This window comes from Seriola dumerili, unplaced genomic scaffold (assembly GCF_002260705.1).
Source record: "Seriola dumerili isolate Sdu_G_001 unplaced genomic scaffold, Sdu_1.0 BDQW01000035.1, whole genome shotgun sequence".
NCBI classification, from domain to species: domain Eukaryota; kingdom Metazoa; phylum Chordata; class Actinopteri; order Carangiformes; family Carangidae; genus Seriola; species Seriola dumerili.
Window position 1 is genome coordinate 5,594,777 of NW_019174290.1, and position 22,161 is coordinate 5,616,937.

A 22,161-nucleotide genomic window follows, 5' to 3' on the forward strand; every position below is an offset into this window, starting at 1 on the left:
TTTATTTTGTGTGTTTTAGAGGCAGAGTCTTCAGAACAAACTCAAGTGGACAGAGAAAGATGGATGGCTCTTTGCTATTCACCAGCGGTCCTGTTGTGGCCACCCTCCATGATTGCATTAGAGTTACTATGGTGCTGCCCGATATCTTTGGCCTGGCCTCAAGCCAGAGGACGTGGTTAAACTTGCACACATGCACACACAATCAGACACACACACACACACACTGAGAGAGACACAGAGATGCAGCAGAGACCCCTGCTCTCAGAGAGTATTCGTTTCCAGCCTGACTGGAAGCTGAGAGTCTGGAGAACCTACTCCCATTGTCCACCTACTTTCTTGGCATTTCTCTTAACTTTGCCTGGCACACCTCTTTTTATGCTTACTGCTGGTGTGTCTTAGTTACTGGTGGAATATCCTGACCCTCTTGGTTTCAGCCCTAAACCCATGGGCTTTGGATAACCAACTAGAGTTTGAAATTCAAGCAGAGCTTAAGGTTGGTCATTTTGTTTCTTCACAATAAATAACAATTTAGTAATATTACAGAAATTCCATTTGTTTTTTTGTATAGGAATACAGGCAACCGGTCATGTTGATAAATGCAAGGGAAAATATCAGTAGCTAAATTCATAATGTCAGAAAAGTATTCCTCTGTGATGTAATGTCCTGTTGCAGTTCCACCTAACACTTTGGGACGTTGCAAAGGGAATTTCCAACACAAGCTTTTTATGATCAGCAGCTTAAGTTACAAGTGTTTTGTGTAACAGACCCATTTGCAATTTAGGTTAGATTTAAGGAGAAGTTTTGCCTCATGAATAGAGTCTTTCTTTAACGTCTGTATTGCATATGATAACTTACTAATTAGTACACGTTACACTTGCAGTTCCTTAGCTGAAATAGAAAAATCTGCTTCTGTATTAATCTTTTCAGTCTCAGAGTCAGAACTTGTGGTTCTTGGCCAGTTCTTAAAACTTCTCTTAAAATGTGATTTGGCATGTGTCTTGAATGTAGTATATATGCCACAGTCTATGTTCCACTGTGACTATTTTTTGACTGAACTGTTGTGTACACATTTGGCTGGTCTGCAGTGTTTGACTGTGTACAGGCCAATAGAAGCTGAATTGTTTAAGCCTCTCTTGTCAGCGGTCAAGGAACAGCGTGATCATGTGAACCAAGTCTGCCATGCCAAAGGAATGTGTTGAATTCTAACGATGCAGCTTTGACAAGTGCATGTGACTCTGTGCAAGAACTCAGATTGGCGGGGGCAGGAGAAGCAAAGGCAGATGGGATGAAAACAGGGGAGGATAGGTAATCAAAAGAAAGAATGCAACGGATAAAAATGTCAAGGTCGTGGCAGAGCAAAGTGTGCAACATTTTCACCACCTGCTTATCTGAGAAAAAGTTTTAAAGTTAAAGTTAAAACTGTCAGACCGAACAACAAGGAGATACTGTGGGAATGTGATAAACTTGTGTTTTGGGGAGTAACATATCCTGAAGTCAGATGAGCCAGTCTTTATCTCTAGTACAGCTTTGGGTCTCATGGCTGAGAGAGGGCTGCCATCTGCACTCACAAACCATCCTCAGAGTATGCAGATTGAATAGGGCACTGTATGAACAAGGGTAATTAAGTACATTGAGTCTGGGAATCATTTTCAGCAAAGATTCCCATTGGTTATATAAAGGAGCCAAAGTAATTGTGGTGTTACTGAATTAGTCAGGGAGTAACAGTGGCTTTCTGTCAGTATGTTGCTTTTAGATGAGCAGTTAAACATAAAGGCAGTCAAATACTCGTTTCTTCCATAAGCAGCTGATGTCATTTGACCAAGAAATCAATGGAGTCATTAGAAGTTATTTCGTCGTTGTTGTCGTTGCTCTCTCTGTGTCGCAGGGAGGAAAACTATTAGAAATTGAAACAGAAATGCTCTCTTTTACTTTCATTTATATATTACAAATTATACAAAAAAACTGGACCATAGGGTTTAAACACAACATACATAATGGAGGCGCAACCTCCATTTCTCCATGTCCCAAGCTTAATGTTGTTTCCTACTCAGCAGGGTAAAAGGTATTGATTGGTGACCTGGATTTTGCTCTTGCCACCACAAGCCAACATGAGTGCATTATAACCATGCTGGAGGAGCAATAACTATGAATTACAAGAAAGTGAGAAAGATACTTAATAGAGCAAATGTTGGTTGGCTGTGATTTGTGCTTTGGTTATCTTCTTTCACACACACCTGCTTCATTTAAATTCCTGTCATGAAGATCTCATATTTGAACCTTAATAATCAGATTAAAAGCCCAGTCAGAAGCCCATGTACAGACCTTGCTAAGAATAAACTGGATCATTTGGAAACAAATACCATTTTGTGTGAATGGGGTGAAATAAACCCTTAATACTTTCATTCTGCTGATGGAAGTTTATCATGTGGTGTAACTGCTCACTTTGACACCCCCCCCCTTTTTTTTTTTTAATTTTTTTTAGATTATACAGTCTTTCTTTGCATCATTGAATTCTTGAATTAAGTTGAACACTGTAGTGCTAGAGACACAAAACTCTTTCTGTCTTCTGTGGTTGGGATCAGTGACATGTGCTTTCCACCACCAGTGGTCGTTTCTGAGTGTATTTCCCACATGAACCAGTTAAGTTTGAGTGATGTGTACTATTTTGTTTTTTTTTAGTTCCATTAATGATGGTGAGTTGCTAATGTTTTGATCTGCGTAGGATATTTTGATAACACTGTTGCTTCAGCAGAAGACACGGCAGTAGAGCCAAGTGTTTATTGGATGGACTGTCATTCATGTGCAAATGACACTGTAGTCCATTACTTTGTGTTGCTATTTACTATTATTTACTATATTTGCTTCATTTGTCTTAATGTTAGCGTTTTTGATATATATTTTGGCATCATCATCATCACCAGGAAATACTCTATATGTTGGTTTCATCATTATAAAGGAAGGCTCTTTTTTGTTTGGCTTGGAGTTTTCTGTTGTAAAATCAGAAGGATGGGAGCAGGACAGTTTATTTTAATGTGATGGATCTGAAAAAGCAGCCAATGGATAAATATGCTGTTAACAGGGGGTCATAACCAGCCATTTGACCTCTCTGTAGGCAACAGTGCATGCATTAGATGGCCATAAAATTTCGAGAGAAGCTGTAGAAGCTGAGAGATGGTGAGTGCAGGTGAGATGAGTACAAATGAGTGCAAGCTGTTAGAACAAATCTACAGGCATGCAAGCAAGCACACACCCACAGAAGCCAACCCACATCTAAAGAGAGAGGAAAGTTTTAAAAAAAAAACGCTGACATTGTTTTGGTATTTGCATAATAGTCGAGTTGGAAAAATGTATTGCATTGTTATCTTTGCTGCATGTATTGGCCGCTTAAAATGAATTTGTCGGAGGGATTCCACACATTCTGCACTAAATGTGAATCACTGTATGGGGAGTCACATGAACACACATGCAGCACACAACCTCTGAGGTATGTGTTCGCACCACGCACATTCTCTTTCAACAGAAAGTGAAGCAGTATCATCTGAATGTGACAATAGAGAATGGAGGTGTGTACCAGTTTCAGGGGACTGGCTGAAAGAGGAGGTGTGTCTTTAAGTTGGCTGAGTAACAAGCCTAGGCAAGCTCCACGGCTCAGCTAGTAAAACAGGACACCAAACATGGTTAATGCAAGTACTAAGAATCAGCATGTTGTGCCTCTTATCTTTGAAAGGAAGCATTTCAGATAAATGGTATTTGAACACAGGACAGCATTCACTAATTCCCAATCCTTTGACTTTACTATTAGATAATTTCACATTTTCACTGAGTGGATTATCTGGTAACCTAACTTGTATTTGAATCTTTTCTCATCTCCTGTTCTGCTGAGTAACCAGGCACCACTTTTCTTTTCTTTTTTTGAAAGCAGCACCAGTGGCGACACAGAAGTGCATATCAGAGTCCATTTCCTTATCTGTATATGCGGCATCTCAAGCCATTTCCTAGTGGACAGACTCTAGCAAGAGAGGGGCTAATTAGATCATGTCTAAGGCAACCTCTCACTGGCCGCTAAATGTGATTTGGAATAATTTTCATTGGACTGATTGGATTAGACTGCTGCTGCTCACTGCATGGATAAGTATTAGGTTAGACGCACACACACAGAGTGGACTGAAAGTATTAACACGGTACCTATTATCCAGCTTTTTTTTTAAAAATCTTATTGAATTGTAATCAATCAAAAAGCCTTGAATATAGAAACTAAAAGCTTCATTTGGTGTATACTGCGGTTAAAGAATATTTATGAACATGGCTTCATTTAACAAATGAGCCAAACACTCACACACAAACACACACTCACCCACAGATGTTTTTTGTTGCCCAACTATGGAGAAGTCATCCATTTCACTATGCAGTGGTCCCCCTGCAGGAAGCAGTGGGACCGTCATGAGTCTGCCGCTCAACCCACAACCTGCTGTAGTGTGAAACCCTCTGCTTCAGCGAGAGCTACAAGGCTGTGCCACTGCAAGCTCTTATCAGAACAGTAAATGTAAAAATACCTCAATGTCGAGTCTGCGTTATTGCAGACTGACCTCTTTGTACTGACTTGTGCATGTGCAGGACTGAATCGAAAGCCACGCCGGGAATTCAAAGTGGGATGGTGCACTTTTTGGCATGTGGGCACAGCATGTTGAGCAGTGGCTGATATTTTTGGTTCTACCCACCTATCTTAAGCCGGTGTAGTGTAGGTGTAATGTAGTGTAGAAGTGGTGTGCAATGGGGGTTGGGGTGGGCAGTTGTTGCCAGGGGAGGTGGTATGTTATTTTCAGTCCATTGTGTCTACTTCCTGTGGGTCAGGGGTTATTGGAGCAGGGTGTTGCAGACTTTACGGAGTAAGAGGAGGGGAGGGAAGTCAGCAGGGTAGGCCGGAAAGTGGCCATACTCACTCGACAACAGTGGCTGGTCAGCAGCTTGCTTACCTCGCTTTTCTCTTAACGCTCTTATCTGTGCAAAGCTTGGACTCTTCAGAACCAGGTAAAGAGACACAAGCGGTGTTTTAATAACCATTGGCCTTGTTGTTTTCAGCATTTTGTTTTCTTTTGACAATTTGACTACTGTTGTTATCAGTGTTTTTACAAAAATGATTAGCTGTGTAACTTGGCAGAAGGTCAGAGATTGCGTCAAATATCAAGCGATTATTCTTCGAACATTAGTGTGGAGATGTTAGGTGCAAATAATATGATACAGAAAGTGGATGGAAGCTGCACGACTCTTGCATAACCTGAACCGTGCCTTAATGTAACCTTAATGGTGGTGTTGTTTTGGGTCAAGAGCATCAATAGTTGCATCGTGATTCATTCTTAAAGTACAATTAAGCTTTTAGTGAATCATATAGAAATAACAGTGGACATAAAATAACATCTTTTACTGCATGCTTATAAAGGAGTATGTGGAGACCATATCCATCAAAACAACATGCACAGGATCTGTGCATATAGGATATGGTAAGATATGATAGTTTTACTGGTTTTACTGTATTAAATCCTATAAAAATAAAAGAGCATTGCCCATGCCAGGAAATGGCCATCATGAGTGCTGCCACTTCCAGTGAGAGCAGTGACAGCTTTTGTGTTGGGGGGAAATTTTGTCTTTGTGAGCAATATTGTATTTCAACAAGAAATCTTGAGGCCACATTAAAGTGAAGGTGAACAAAGTTCATTCTCTAAGCATAATTACTTTGTCTTCTCTCCAAGCCTTTGTTCTGCAATCAGTTGTTACTTTGTTTTGATGGTAAGCGGCAGACTTGATGCTGGGTTGTTGTGCCCATATATTTTATTGGTTATAGTAAAGTTCCTGCACCTAACAACAGTGTGGAGATACACATCCAAAGCCCTTTAGTTAGCTTGTCTGCAGGTCTTTACTGTCATGTGAGTGCTACATAATTAGTTGCGCTCTGTTAAACTTATTATCATTTTTACAAGTATAAATATAATAAAAGCCAACATTGATACTAATGCCTGCTGTTTTCCCACAAATTATGACAAGCAGGTTCCTTTCAGATTTGGGCTAGATTATACATGAAAAAATGTTACCATTTCTCAAAGGTAAGGCAGGGACAAAACAGTCATGACTGTATATCTTGGGTGGTCAGTTGTTCCAGTAAACAGATTTTCATGCACTCATTCATTCCTTTATACTCTGTGAACAATTATTAGGCAAGTGTGTATTCTGACCTTTTTACTTCTATGGACATTTTCCAACTCCAAACCACATAAACTTGAATGCGAATGTAACGAGGTATAGGGTGTGGTCTAAAGTGATTAACACCTTTTATTGAAGGCGTGCATAATTATGAGGCTGCTTCATTACCTCAGGTAAAATAGGCCAAAAAGAGATTTAACTGACACTGAAAAATCAGAAATTGCCCCAAAAAGTGCCTTTCAGATGGATGCAACACTCCTAACACAGCTAAAATATTGAGGCATGACCACCGGACAATCAAACATCTTGTTGTGATTAGCCAACAGTTTTCAAGCAGTGATACAAGGTGAAGTCTGCAGCATTCAAGAAGGCCACATGATCTTAAAGCAGGACAATGCTCCATAAGATGCATCCAAGTACTACACACTGCTTGCCTAGGCAGCAAAGGCCTCCTCACCTGACTTAAGTCCTACTGATCCCTTCTCAAATGTAAGATTTACAGTGAGGAAAGAGCATTGTATTGCATTATATTTGTTCAACAATACAGATGAATCCTGAAGAATACATTTTGCCTAATAACTGTACACGCAGACAGGTTAATAAGATGCAAACAAGGACATGTTTGATAATTGTTTTAGTGGAACTTGCATAATGCTGCTATACTGTATGTATACTGTATATATGCAGTAGGTTGCTTATTTCAGACCAAAGGACCGGAGGATAAAAAATGAACATTAAATAGGGATTTGTAACTACTTCCTGCAACTCAGGTGAAACATTTAACAAAAAACGTGCTGTATAATGTGAGCAAATCATACAATTTGGTCATTGAGTCTTTATAGTGCAGATGTCATGAATTTCCCCTAGAAGATAAATAAAGAACCTTTCTATCTATCTGTCTATCTATCTGATTCCTTCTCCACTTCCTCCAATCAGGTGGTAACAGTATTTTAGCCCAGCATGTTTAGGCTTCCCTTTAGTGAGTCCTAAACTCCTGAAGGAAAGACAGACTGTCAGTGTCTAGGTGCATTGTTATGGGGTGTCTTAATGCAGTCCTCAGTTTTCTGGACAAGTTATAAGACATTAGCTGTTTCAGCATAAGGTAAATGTTGATATAGAAGAGGTTCTAAAGTTAGCACCTGACAGACCCCAAACACAACCACAGTGACAAAAGGAGGCAAAACAGGAAATCTTTTTGCCCAGAGTGTGTGTTGGGAACAGATGACCAGGAAGATAAAAAGCGCTAACAAAGTGGAAACTTCCACTAAGGGATGTTATTTTGCCTTGTGTGTGTTTTTTCTCTCCTTTTCTCTGTTTCACAAAGCCCCATGTTTCCTGGAAAACACAGTCAGAGGTAGTTGGTTTAGTTTTGATGAAAAGGCTAATACTGTGAGTGCTCAACAGTTTCCTATATTATATGTAACTACTGACACTTCTGTGCTCCCTCAGTCATACATGATGTGAAGCTGTGTTAATGTTTAAACCTGCGCCCTCTGAGTTAATGCTTTACCCTGTGAGCATGGTTTAAGTCTGGAGCCAACCTGTTGGAAAGTTGTGAAGGGAGGCCGGGGATAGCTATTTTTGTTATTCATTTATTTTTTTGGAGGTGGAATACGTTAAATGTGAATGATAGAAAATTGATTGCACTATCCTTGTTTTATGAAAATAAACAAGACCACCGCATTCAGGCACAGTACAGAACTACTGATCAGCTCTTCACTTCCTTATGCTCTCTTCTGTTACATCTTCCCCACCTTCTCCCTCTCACTCTCTCTCTCTCTCTCTCTCTCTCTCTCTCTCGGTCTTTCCCTCCCTCTGTGGATACTCTAATGAATGATATGGATGATTACTTGACGGAGAGTTCCTTTCCCCGCCCCATGACAAAGATTCAGTGCAGCAACCACAGCAATTGCACAGTTGCGTGTATCCAAGCCAATGGAGTAACAGCAGGACCATGGTCCTGGGCTGTATGGAATAAGTACCGGGAACCACACACTTGGTTGAGAATACCTCTCCAACAAAGCCTGAGAAAATGTAATACCTCCTGTTGAAAACTTCGGTAAGCACCACAATTTCCGCTGCTGATATTTTTTTGTCAAAGTTTTGTGGACAAAGCTGAAGTTTGATAATAGTTGAAACATTATTAAATTATTCCAGAACCTGCTTCTGTATATTTGACCTAATGATAGGGTGGTTGTGGGTTCTGTTTTCAGTCAGAATATTTAGTTTTTGATGTAAAATAGTCTGAAGAACTGTGACATTGTCTTGTTATTAGGTCACCTGTGAAAGCCCATAAACTAAGAACACCTGTTTGCCCTTCAGATGGTCTTTCATGAGAATGTTGGTTTTTGTGCGCACTGTTTGCAAAGATAGCAGTATGACTACCAGGGTCTGTGTTCTTTGGACAGTTACCGTAGATTGTTAGGGCTTGGGTCAGATGGCGCCTGGCTGGGTGAGAATTTCACAGCTGCACATGAAAGCAGAGCGACTGTGGGATGGTAAATTAAGAGAGGGAGTGAGGGATTGTGTAGATGATGAATGGAGAGAACTTGCTTGTTTTGATCATACAGTAGGTGCTTCTTATGGATCAATACACTTGATGAGCATACATATAGGATGGCTGTCTAACTGATGTATGGTGCACTCTCAGGAGGAGCTCTTTATGTAGACACAGCTGCTGAAATTTGGTGTTTAGATGTGTTTCTTTCTCTTTCTGTCTTTAAAGCATTTATTAATATCAGATGGTGTCCACATAAGAGCATAAACAGCTATTTTAATCACACACACAGACACACACACACAAATGCACACTGTCTTAACATTACACAGCAGATGTCAGCTCACCAGTTTATTTCTGGCAAAGTAGGAATGCACAAATGTTACCTACATAGCATATGCCCAGCTGCATAAAACCACTGCTCTGTTTTTGGTATGTAGCCCACTTATTTGGCCTTTTAGCCTGTACAGAGGCTGGTGCTGGCTCATATTGCTGCACCAGTTACTTTACAGAGCCTCATTAACTTGCTGTGTGGTTTGTGTGATAATTCAATATTTCCATAATCACTTCATATAATTGTATCTTGAGGAAATTCTCAGATTGAGATATTGTGGTTCACAAATGTATAAATGAATGATTACAAGTTGAATGTGTTCATAATCTGTTTCAGCATTTTAAAACAGAAAAACACAGGATTATGATCTTGTAAAACACTAAAATAGTGTTATAAATAATGCTGAAAATTATCACTATATTCATTTTGTATATATTGTCCCCAAGAGCCAAATACATGTGTCATAATACATTCTAGTTTGCATTTTTCAGGATTTAAATTTCTCAACTGTACACTGTAGACTAGCTACTCTTGATTTATTCTTCATGTGATAGCTTGTGATAATGTATACAAAACATAAATTAGAATATGGCAAATTAAGAGCACTTACAGTATGTAAGGCCTTGGTGTGTTAATGCAAGGTTAGTCATTTGCAGTGTAATAAAAAATGGATGTGTAGTTGCCAAGGAATTCTGGATTTGAGCTTTGGTTCTTCTGGAAGAATCGAGACTTGAGATTTTCACTGTTGTGTCTCTGACCTGTGTGGGAAGATGGGGCGCATGCACACAAAGCAAGGATGTGATGTTTCAGTTTAACAAAGATTTGCTCTTGTTTTCTCTTGGAGAGGAGTGAAATGAAGAGGTTGACTCTCACATGGGAGCAGCGCTATGCTGTGGACATGAATGATAATTGATAAGTTCAGAGACAGTTGGGAGTTAAAATTTTTGTTGTGGGTGTTTCCAAGATGGACGTGTAAGGGTTCAATAGGACACACACAGGCACACATAAGCTAATGTTGCTCTTACTTCAGTCTGTTTGCCTGGGTGGTCCTATCTTTAGCCCTGTTCTCACTCTATTTCTCTTTGTTAATGTCTTCTGCTGTCTTTGGCCACAGTCCTGGTATGGGTGCTAGGAAAAGGGACTTTTACTAAATGGTTTATTTGGACAGTGCGTCTTTGTCAGTTGCTCTCCTTGATACAGTATGACATACTTTGACAATGACTTTCATAATGATTCATAATGGCTTTTCATTTTTACACTTCACTGTTGGCCTAGGTATGGTAAAGAGTTATCAAGAGAATTTAGTGAACAAGATACTCAAATTGTCACTGAGTTGCCTGGTTGGTTTTATATAAAAATTTCCCATCTGCAGCTCTGTTGCTAAGAGCTGTTAAGACTCAACAACTCACTTTGGTGAGGGTCAAAAAGTAGTTAAAAGTATCTCTGTATGTAGAAAAGTGAAAGTCTGCAAAGCTCTCATGCACGACTTAGCTTCCTTAGGGCTGCCCGGCAACTTCGCTTGTCTTTGTGCTGATGAGTGGGCACTTTGTTATTACAGCACAACATGATGAAAAACACATCATTGCCTCCAACATGCAGTTGGAGTCCAAAAAATAGTTACATCTAACCAAATCCTAAAGTAGAATAGAAATTATAGGACTGAACGGCAAAGCAATGCCTCAATATTTGGTTGAAATCTGGGTAGGAGCTTTGCATTTTTATGCACTTTGTAAGTTCTTCTTATCTTTTGACTTGAAAGACCTCCAGCCACTGACAAGGTACCTTTGCAGCAGTAGGAGAAGTTGTGGGCTTTTGTGAGGTTTTGTGAAGCAGGCATGTAGAGGAAGCTGTCCATGCTGTGGCATCTCTGACCTCTTTTTATTGAGAGTGCAGATGGGAAACAGAATCATAAAGTCTCCACAGGAAGCAGAGGAAGGCTCACATCCAGGGAAGAGGATGGAGCCTTCAGATGCAACACCAGAAAGAGAAATGCAAGGAAAGTGATTTGTCTATAATTATGAGCTTCACACAGACATTTGATTAGGAATGTTGCTGTAATCTGGGGAAAGGAATACACAACTAGGGCAACGTCTGTTAGGAATTTGCAACATGGGCGTTGAGATGAGACAGGTTGTAAAGCCCCCATGAAATGCCATTTTTACCTGCTTAATGTGATGTTTTTCCTGTTGGAAGGGGATGTTTGTTACAACATAACACAGTGAGAGATCATTCTAAATCATTGGAAATAAAGTGATAGGCAGTTTCACAGTCCAGGTAGTCACATGATGTTCACTTCCATTTTTACTTTTAAGTAAGTGTTTCTTTCTGTGTAATTTGGTCACACTGAAATTGTTAGAAAACACATGTGATCTCTCATGTTTCTCCCTGCATTTTAATCTGAAAGCTGTGTCAGGTAGGTTCATAGTGCCTGTGTATATTTGCAGTAAAACTGGAAAATAAGATGTTAATTGAACAATGAATGATACCAGTGATGGCCGTAATTATAAAAAAAGATCCAAATTGTAACAAAAATGGAACAACTGTTGGTAAATGAAATACTATGTTGGGGTGCACTCCCACTACAATTTTTTTAAACCTAACACACACCCACAAGTCTGTCCTTGTCCCACCCCCTCTGATTTAGCAGTGGCAGTTAAGAAGGTCTGGGACAACCTGATTACATAGAACAGGAAGTCAGAGGAGGGAGAGGTCACAAACTGCAGACCCTCACACACTGCTCCACATGATAACGTGCGCAAAGGCGCAAATAAGTGTAGGAACAACAACAACAACAACACACTTGATTACTCACTATCAATAACAGAAACTCTACAAGACAGAAAAAAAAACAGCTCTGGATAAACAGCTTGTAAGGTAGGCTTACTGTTTTTCCCTGAACCTCAGTAATAAGAATGTTTTAATAAGGAATTATTTGTTTAAGGCAGGCATAGCAGAGAATCAGTTTTGTGATACAAATAAAGACTCACCCCCTGATTTACAGAGGCAAGTGCAAACCAGGTTGATTTGAAAATCATCTTATTTGTTTGTGCCTAATGCTTTCACTGAGTGGTAAATAGTGTGACTAAAAAAGCTGTTTTTCCGGTGGTAAATCAGGATGCTGAGCTCAGTATTGTGATAACTGTTGGTCGCTGGCGATGGCATCAGCTCGATCTTATTTCGCACATTTAGGAGTTATCTTATAGCACTAACGCTGTAGGATCAGAGGTTGGAGAGAGGTTGTTACTTCATCAAAGCTCGTAGCTTGTTTGGAGCCTTTAATATCAATTCCCGTTCCATTATGGGTCCACTTAGATATTTTCTTTACCTTGGAAAAAGCGGAACATTGTATCTCCCACTGCTGCCAGAATTTGTTAACTTTAACTATAAATGGGAACCAACAGGATTATTGTAATGCATCAAGCCAAATACTGTACATCCTGTCTTAAATGGACTGAATGGAGATAAGTAAGTATATTCAGGTTGAAATGAGGATTACAGATTTTTTAATAGAATCTCTTGCTATATTGTAGTTAAAAATGCTGTATTCTAAATCATCTGACGGGGTTATTGATGTAATGGAGAACTTATGACCTATATGTGTGCCTATATTAAAGTCCAATCTCAGGTAAATACAGAAACACCCTGAATATTATTTCAAGGTGAAACCCTGTGTAGTTTGTTAAGGTGCTGTTAGCCAGACAGTTGTTTACTCTGTCCGTTGAGAATAATATATAGTGCTTCTCACCAACAGTGTCAGCTGTAGTTCACATCAGGTCGAGCATGAATTGGATTATCTAACAAGACTCCATCATGCATGACTGTGATCTCAACAGAACAAATCGACCAATCAAATTTACCTTGGGCACAGAGATTGACTATTAACCACTGTCCAGGATGCTGGACCTCAGGAATGCACGTTTCATGGAAGTCCCCTGTCCTTCCAGCAGGCGGAGGGCCGATGACGTTCGCTGAACCGCCTCACTTAGCCAAAGGCCATGCACTTTTACTTGGACGTTAACTGCCCTCTCTGGTGCTCAAGGATGTAAAAATAGCTGTTTAGCAAGAATCCCAGTCATGTCTTGCTAACAAAGACTGATTTATACAAGTTGCGGCACTAAGCATAGAGGAGCTTTTGTCCCTCCTCTCCTTCTCCTTCTGCAGACCTCGTCACCAAGGCCAAGAGCGCCAAAACCTCTGACGCTCTCGACACTCCTTTCTTAGAAAAGCCTTTGTTCAGCACCGTCTTAAGGTCCCGATAGTGAGGCTTAGGGAAGCACTGTGGTCTACAAGATTGCATATTTGTTTACTGCATTTGTGTCAGATTGCAGTGTCATGGAAATATTTGGTAGTTTTGCTGCATCTCTGCGTCAGCAGTTGCTTGTTATTTAGTATATTAAGTATTTGTCCAAATGACTGAAAATGTCATGTACTCTGAAATTTACTCCTTCATTTTTGTTCCCCCAAAACCTCTATATGTCCATACAGGACACATGACTGCCTGCGTTTGACAGCACAAAGACCATCACTGATTTGGTGTTGCTTTAGTTTAACCTTTCATTGCCTCATCCTTAATCATGAGACATTTCCAGATCCTTCCTGGATATTGAGCCTAGAAAAAGTACTAGGTTCAGGTACATGACATCCTTAAATGTTAACACCAGATTTCAATTTAATATTGTTGACTGAAGCTATTACAGCAAGTCAAATAATGAAAATGTTCTCTAATATAGCAGTAAGTAATGAATTTCATGTATGCTTTTCCACATCAGTGCTGAGTAAGATTATACATAACTCTAGGCCTGCTTATTCCTTCTAATGAGACTGTCCTGAATAGAACACAGACCAATATTGACAATCTGGAATCTATTGTATGTTTAATTTCCTGCTTGGGAGAGATACACTGTATGAGTGGAAAACTAATAGAAGAAAAGTTTTTCTTTATGTCATATCCACTGACCATAAAAGAGGGAGGTCTGTTTTCTGCGTGGCCGTAAAATGTTGTCTGGTGGTGATTTCTGGCAGATTAAACGATAGCACATACTAATTTGTTCTGTTATCACCAAAAATCTTGACCTTCTCTCCCTCGTCTTCACCCTGTGCTCATCCTGCGCCCCGTCTCTCCCTCACTCTATCCCTTGTGTTTTTCTGAGGAACAAACAGAGAAGCTGTCCTAGTCAGGATGAGTCAGTGCAGCTGGGGTGCAGGTCATTTACCCACAGCCCACTCAGATGGGACAGATGGCCCATCCACTCGCATGCTGCTAAGTGCTAACTACGCATCCAGAGTCTGTGAGCTAAGCTAATGCTAACACCTATTTGGTGAAGAGAGTGGTGTGGTGGAGAGAGCTCAGCTAACAATATCAAAACACTGATTATCTGTATGCAGAGGTGAATAATACAATTATCATTGCCCAAACCAGTGAGTTACATTCTTCAAGGTATTACTTCTTTTCTGTAATTTTGAAACAGTGTAAAGCATTGCCACTGTGCTCATTTAAATTAATCACTTCTAAATCAGAGCTAGCACAGAAAATGATCTCTTCTGCTCATGTTCAACAGATCACAGCTGTGTCCATTGTATACCGATTTTCAGTGCCTCGTGCTGCGTATTCCACTTTGAAATGCACAGATGATACTTTCTACTTGCTAATCTGTTGTTATTTACTCAGAACCTATAGTGATTTTTAATACACGTATCCAAGTCAAAAATACATGTTCGAGCACTGATACACAACACGAGCCCACAGAGAGTGCTCCTGTAATGGGCCACTTCAGTTATAGTTATGCATTCAAGAGAGGCTGATTCTTTGCCCAGATAAGCACTTCATTCTGCATTGTGTTTAATATGCAGACAAAATAAATATATAATTATACAACATTGTGGATACTGAGGTTTTGCCAAATAGAAGTGTTGTATGGATTGTGTACAAAGATGTTCTCTGCTTGTCTTTCTCTCTTTGTGTGTATTCCTCTTTGTTCTTTTTTTGTCTTCTTTCTTTAATTAGCTGTGACCAATGACATTGTGTGAAAAAATCACCGGTGTGAGTCTGACAGCACAGTAAGACAGCCACACAGCCTCTCCTGCTTGTGAGAGCCAAAGTTTTAGCTTTTGTACCACAGTATTGTCACACATGTACATGGACTGTGTATCTAAGTACATGTTGAGATACCTAGATAGGGATAGATGCATACTTGCACAGATCCACTATTGGCAGTTCTATTGGTTTGTGTATTTGTATGTAAGTATGGTATGGTAAATAGTTGGTATTGTTAAATTATGTTGATATAACACACACACACACACACACACACACACACACACACACACACACACACACACACACACACACACACACACACACACCCACACACACACACACACACACACAAAATAGATACCAGCCTTTTAAAAGAAGCATTGAACCCTTCGTACCTGTGTATTTGGGTTTATGATGCAGCATATTTGCTGTGCACTTCACTTCACTTAGCCATGCTTATCTGGCTGTCTGTTTGTTTTTGAGGATTAAAACTGTATGAGACTATGTTGTAGGCTTACAATTGCAAGTTAAGTTACAACCTGTGAAGTTATAGGTTACCAAGGGTTGGGTGTAAACTTGCCTATGCAGTAAATTTGAAATATTAAACCTTTGTTGTTTCACAGTAAGAGTAAGTCTGGGAGTTCAACCCTCAAGATAAAGTGCTGGCAATCTATTTAGTGTCCTTCTAACTGCCCTACAATCATCTTTGGTCCATTGCGCTTAATGTGCAAGCAAGCACATGATGTGCATGCATTAACGCATGCTGGCACACCTGCACCAGTTGAAACACAAATAACTTTGGTGTCACTTTTCATGTATTATCCAACACAAGTGTCATAGAAACAGCACACTGGCCATTATCCTGCAGAGAGAGTCTTGTGTAATATCCCAACTGCTGCTGCTGCAGAAATACAGAAACCCCAGCCTGTCACGGTATCATTTACCATTAGAGATATAGAGGATGAGTTTAAGTATGCAATTTAACAGCCTGTGATGACAGAACGTTCGCATTAGCAATTAGAGCACTTAAAGGCTTTTTAGGCTGCATTAAGCTATCTAAACTATGAAGCACAATTAGCCTTTTAAGCACAGTAAAACTAGCTTGGTGGAGCTTGAGTGGTGTTGGCAGGATGGTACACTAGCAACTAGTTTCATATATTTAAACTAATGAATTAGAGTGATTCCTGTAGCAGGAGACTGATGTGGCCACACTGTCTCTTCTTTAGCAGCTGCAGGCTAACACATTTCCACTGTGTTTGCTCAAATCCTGCTGCATTTGGGAGTCTTGCCATGTCTTTAATCAAGACGCAGTGTTTCCACTTTATCTCATTTATTTCTTTACTTCTCATAATATAAATCTGGGCACGACATAGTACCAAGCACAATTTTTCCAAAGTCTGATATGGGAAAGCTATGGCTTATTTAGACAATGAAATATTGAAAAGCAAAAGCAAATGAGCTGTAATAGTTAATTAAGATTTGACTTTGGGGATAAAGTTTCTATTGATTCCAGTCAGTGTCAAAAAGAGATAGTTTAGACATAGTGTAATAGTGTAGACACTTTTTCTTACTCACTTATTCACTACATTTATTTGGCAGCAAATGGCCAGGGGTATATTTGCAGGACTCTTTGTTGGCTGGCTGCTGGTTGTAGCATTTCCATTTCCATTAAAAAGTAGTGTTTGCTGCAGAGCTTTTATATTGTATTGCATTACTATATACTGAATGTCCACCTGGTGCTTGAGGATGCAGCTAATCTCTAATCACAGTCTTTCTCATTCTCCATCATTGTCTTTCTGGAAAGATATTAAACTCTCCCTCTTGCATATTTTGTCCTTCTTTACGCACTTTACCTTCTCTTCACCTTTGCCTTTGTCACGCTCCAGTGATGTTGGGTCAGGAGGCCTCTGACGGCAGCGTGACTCCACTCAGTTGGCATCTCCCCCCTGACCCTCCCACCCTCCTCTTCCCCTATCATCATCTTAGTCAGACCCTCAATGCCGTCTCTGTCTGGCCCCCATAGGCTGTAGGACCTAAGTGGGCGAATGGCGGGTGTCTTCCTGTGTTTCACCCTATCAGAAGACATTATAACGCTTGGAGAAAAGGGGGAGGGGGATAGAAAAGGGCTGGTGGGGACAGCTGCCATGCCAGGGGAGCCCTCCCCATCTCAGTCCAGTATCGTCCCATGCCGTCCCATTCCCAACCCTGGTGCAGCGAACACTAGACTCCTACAAGCTGAAGTAGGCTCTGATTGTTGAGTGATCTGAGTGGTTCAGAATCTGTTGGTGTATTAAGGAAGGCTGGAATGGATGTACATGTTTCCTGCAGTTATTGAGTACTACAATCTGGCTTTGAGTATTTGGGATTTAGCCCTTACTTCAACACAACACTGGCTGCAATGGAAAACACAATAGTAAAATCAGGACTACATGCCTCATTGTGTTCTTCATGAGCCTTGACAGGAGGTATGTAATGGTGGACTACTACACAGTGTTTGGCAAAGATCGTTTGGCAGATGTTTGTGGCGTTGTGTTAAGAGCATGATCGTGTGGTTTGTGTTCTGTCATTATGATATTATGTGTGTTTACATGCACTTAAAACAACAATTTATGGAATAGTCATGTGATTATATCATATGTGAAATGATTTTGTTTGGAAAAGTTTTTATTTTTAGTTAAATAAGACAGTTCTGGTGGACATTGGTGCAGTCGATGTGTTGTTTTCAGACCATTCATTCTCAGTGATGGTGGGTCCTGTAAGGACATGTAAACAAAAAAACTAGTTTCCTTAGTGTAATCAAGAGAAAAGGCAGCACATCCTTCTATCCAGTAGAAGTAAATCCAAAGCTCAACTACAAGTGAAACAAAAGTCGATTTTTAAAAAAGGCAGTTTCCTCAGTACTGTATTTTTAAATTCAGACACATAAGCACACATTCACACTTTAGGAAAAAAAACAGTTGTCTCACTACAAGGGCCTGTTCTCCCACTGTGCTGCCAGTTATAAAAAAAAAAGAAGAAAGAACACTTAGAGCTGAAGTACATATCAGTAATACATTTTAAAAATGCCAGTGCTGGTTTAAAAATATGGAAGAAGGTAGAGGAGAAATGTGATTACTATCCACTACTGGATTTTTCTGTAACAGAGTAAATACAGTGCATGCCAATTTCTTGCCTTAACCTCATGTCATGTAAATTAAGGATGATCCTAACGGCTTATTTACCTGTTGATTAAACAGCCATTTAAATTTAGACTAGTCTACTAGTCTGTGGGTAAACAATGTCATATTGGTTTGTGGAGCATGGCGACTGTTAGCAATGCTAGCACCAGCAGCCTTCTTACCTTGCAGGTTAACGTCCACATGTATGTGCTGAATGTTGTTAAGCATTGCTGCGGTTGAGTGGTTATGTGCCACTTCATTCTGACCCAGCTTACGTACAACCTTGTTTTCATTTTGCAGATCAAAAATGTTTTCTGTCCCACTTTTCTCCTTGCTTGTTTACAACATCCTGGCATTAGCAGAGGGAGAGGGGTGCTGCCACCTGCCGGAACTGCAGCCTAAGCTAGCGGGGGATGGCTGCATGACATCTTAGATGCAACAGTTAACTGGCATTGTTCATTAATAAAAATAACAACGAGTACTTTTGGTGCTGATCCGCAAGGATGACAGTGTTTACTCGTTTAGTCCCTGACAGCTTACATCCCTAATATAAATAGTTAGTAGGTGTAACTCTCAGGCTATGTGTGCATGTCCGCGTGATGGAGCGGAGCTATCAGGAAAATATCTGTAAATTAGCATCACCCTGGTTCCCTAAACAAAAAGCCATTAGGATTTTTTCATCGGCTTTTGGATTATTGCAGAAAATAAACTCTGTGACAAATGGAAGTTTATGATACTGACACGTTTTGTTCAGCAAGATAATCTTCACAATTGAACGTCACTTTTATGATTATTGAAACCTAAATAAAATCGCCATCAGTAAAAAGCTAATGTTAGACTATAAACCAACTTAACCACCGTTGCATGACTTCCACCACTAAGCTTCCAATTTAAAATTTGTCTCTCTTAGAAAGTTAGTGATAGTTTGCAAGAGTGTGAGTATAAACAAAACAAGGCTGTAAAGGTGGACTGGTGGAAGTTTAATGTCCCTGACAACCTCTGTATTCTCATTCAGCCCCTTGTTAGCAACCGCCTTTCTTTTAAGACACGTAAGAGCTTTGAAACGTCAAGAGTGGGGTGTTTACTGACATATTTTATGTCGTAAAATAAAACGTGAAAATGTCTTAGTACAGGCATCGAACCAAAAACCCAATCAAAAAACCCATCCATTTAGGGTCAAAGGAACCGGAAGTGCAAAAATATTAACTCAAGTTTTAGGGCTGTTTCCTGCAGCACTCTATTATAAAAAAAATAAGTGATTATTTTTATGCACGTGTCTGGTACTCAATGGGTGCTACAAATTAGTGTTATAAAACAGAGTAAGTGTGTATAATTGTGCATGAGGAAAGCTGTGTGAAAGCCCACAGATGGTGGATAGATGCTCCAGCTACCACACAGCTTGTCATCCTAGAACTAGTGGTGTAACCATCCGAATTTGCAGATTCTCTTCAGAGCTGCAGCTCTTTGAATCACAAACCACTGCTTTAAACTTAGAATGACCCTTAAAACCATTTACGCTAGGGTTTGAAATAAAATTTTGATTTTTAAACATTTTATGATAAATAAATGACCATAAAACATTCTATCAAATGTCTCAGTTTAAAGATTCACAGTTCCTCAGGAGAGGGGGGGGCTGCGAATCTGCTCAGATCATAAAAACTAAGAGCTGTCTCACCAAAAGTTTTTGTCGTGCTCTTTGAAACAATTGAAAGGCTCGGTTCATAAGGAGGCTGGTGCAAGGCAGTGAGGCCCTTTCAACCTGCAATAACAAATTTTTTGTACACTTTTTTTTGGAATACATTTTTCACAGTACGATTCATTTTATTTGTTTTTTTTTTTTTTTACATCTTTTAAGATGGATACATTTTGACTGTCCCTTCCAGGGGTGAACAGCCATTGATACCTCTTTTCCATTATCTTTTTGAGTATTTCCTCAGTGTGAATTTGACCCATTACATTTTTGTACACAGCTTATATATTTATTTTTTGTCTGTCCATTTTTTCTTATATTTATTGTTTCTTTGTGGTACCCTCTATGATAATTGCTTCCCTTTTGGATAGTTTATGTGATCATTATATGTGATAAAATGTTTTTACAAATGTGATTTACTAGATTCAGTGTGTTTTCACAGCCCCTTTTTGTGATCTCAGGGCGTCAGTGTAGTTCATTTCATTTTTAATTCTGCAGGAACTGCACACAGTCATCTGTGTGATTGCTGTATATATTGCCTGGTCTTCTTTGTCATGTTTACTTGACTAAGCTTAACAAAGATCTCAGTGAAATTGCAACATTGTTATGTTAAATCCATTGGCCACTGTCTGCACGGCGTGTAGCTCTTTTGTTGGATTTCTGTTTTCCGTTTGAGTTTTTGATTCTGTAGCTATGAAGGTTTCTTGGATGTGCACACTCTCCACTCCGTTCCTTTTAACTACAAGTGACCTGTTGTTTTCTCATGCATTTTCAAAGGAACTGTACTCTATGACTATTAAGCGGTTTTGTTTAACAGGCCTCACTAGCTGCTGTCTTGAGCATATACAACTCACCCAGTTGTCAACACTCTCACCCTGGGCGGGCCTGGCCTTGCTGTAACTTAAGCTCTCGGTCTTTCTGTTCCCCACAGGGTAACTTGACCCACGATTGCTTTGTCATGTGCCAGAGAGAGAGGTTCCCTCTCCACACCCACTGTCTTTATTCAACCAACACAACACACATCAGTGTTGTCTTTGCATATTCACTTTAGCTTTTATGGTTAAATTTGGTATTTAAGTGGTCCTGCCTCAAAGGATGTAGGTTTAATAGGTTTAATCCTCATTTGGACTATGTGGGTGTGTTTGTGATTATATAATGCGGACCTTTTGAACTATAGTGTGTGAAACATGTGCTGCATGTGTGTGTTCAGTGTGCTGCATGTGGGATGTGAACGGGGTTTTGATTCTTTGTGACTATGTGAACTATGTGTGTTATTGAATGTTTTAGTGTTTTGTCCATGTCGTTTCTGTATGTCTGTGTGCCTGCAGTATAAATTCCAGGGGCTTTGCAGCTCTGCTTGTTTCTTCATCCTGTTTTTGGAGGGAAAGGTCTGATGCTCTTCATGCTGTCTCAGTGCGGGGCTTGGCCCACTAACAAAGGACACCCTGTGGATGGAAAAACAGCGAAGGGATGAAAAAATCCAAGCCCACAGCATTGTTAATACGGTCAATCTCCTACCCCAAAACAACAACAACAAAGCATTAGTTTGCATTCCTCACACTCTGTTGGTCTGCTTCCTGATCTATCTGATCTCTGTGTGTGTGTCTTGTCTGTCATTTTAAACTCACATTTTAAACAGTCCTGGGAAAGTTTCTGGTATTCAATTGATCATCTCATTTTGGAGTTCATGTTTTTTAGTAATACACTATCTGGTGAAATATGTACAAAGTGTCCATACATAATTGCCCTCGCTTAAGCAGTAAAGGAAGTGAAATTTTTTTTGAATAATTCCCTTATCTTACGACAGAATCTAGTAGTCACTCAGACAGGTCTTGCTTCTAAGAGCTTATTTTGGACCTTAAAACAAAATGTTGAGCCTAACTGCTGTGACTCAGCAAAATCAAGAGTTCGTGACCTCCTTGAGTCTGCATTTAAATGAACCACTGTTGGATATGTTCTCCAGATAAAACTCCAATGTGGAAAACACAATTTACAAGCAAGGTTACAGTGTCAGTGTAGTGCCAAAATTAATCAGCTTTTGGCTTTGAATTTATGTTGAAGGCCTGGAGAAGCCTTTCACTCTCACTGACCTTTATCTTTCAAGCAACAACCTGTCATATGCATGGTACATTAACAAATTTTGAAGCTGTATTTTGAATTACAGTGGCACGGGGGGATTTTTATCATGTTTCTATAGCGTGGCCTCAGTAATCTATTACTGATTTATTAAATTAAACCAGGAAGCTAGTG

The 22,161-nt window shown here is 39.8% G+C and overlaps 1 protein-coding gene across 4 annotated transcripts in view; it reads left to right on the plus strand.

Moving 5' to 3' along the window:
- gab1 (GRB2 associated binding protein 1) overlaps positions 1-22,161 on the plus strand; it is a 78,428-nt gene that overhangs the window by 11,611 nt on the left and 44,656 nt on the right. Inside the window, exon 1 of one of the 4 annotated variants that reach the window (XM_022738194.1) lies at positions 5,484-5,498. The exons of the other annotated variants lie outside the window; for them this stretch is intronic. Within the exon in view, the coding sequence (XP_022593915.1) occupies positions 5,496-5,498 (3 nt within the window). The 5' untranslated portion in view covers positions 5,484-5,495. Of the gene's footprint in view, positions 1-5,483; positions 5,499-22,161 lie in introns of those variants that run through there. 4 annotated transcript variants of the gene reach the window in all.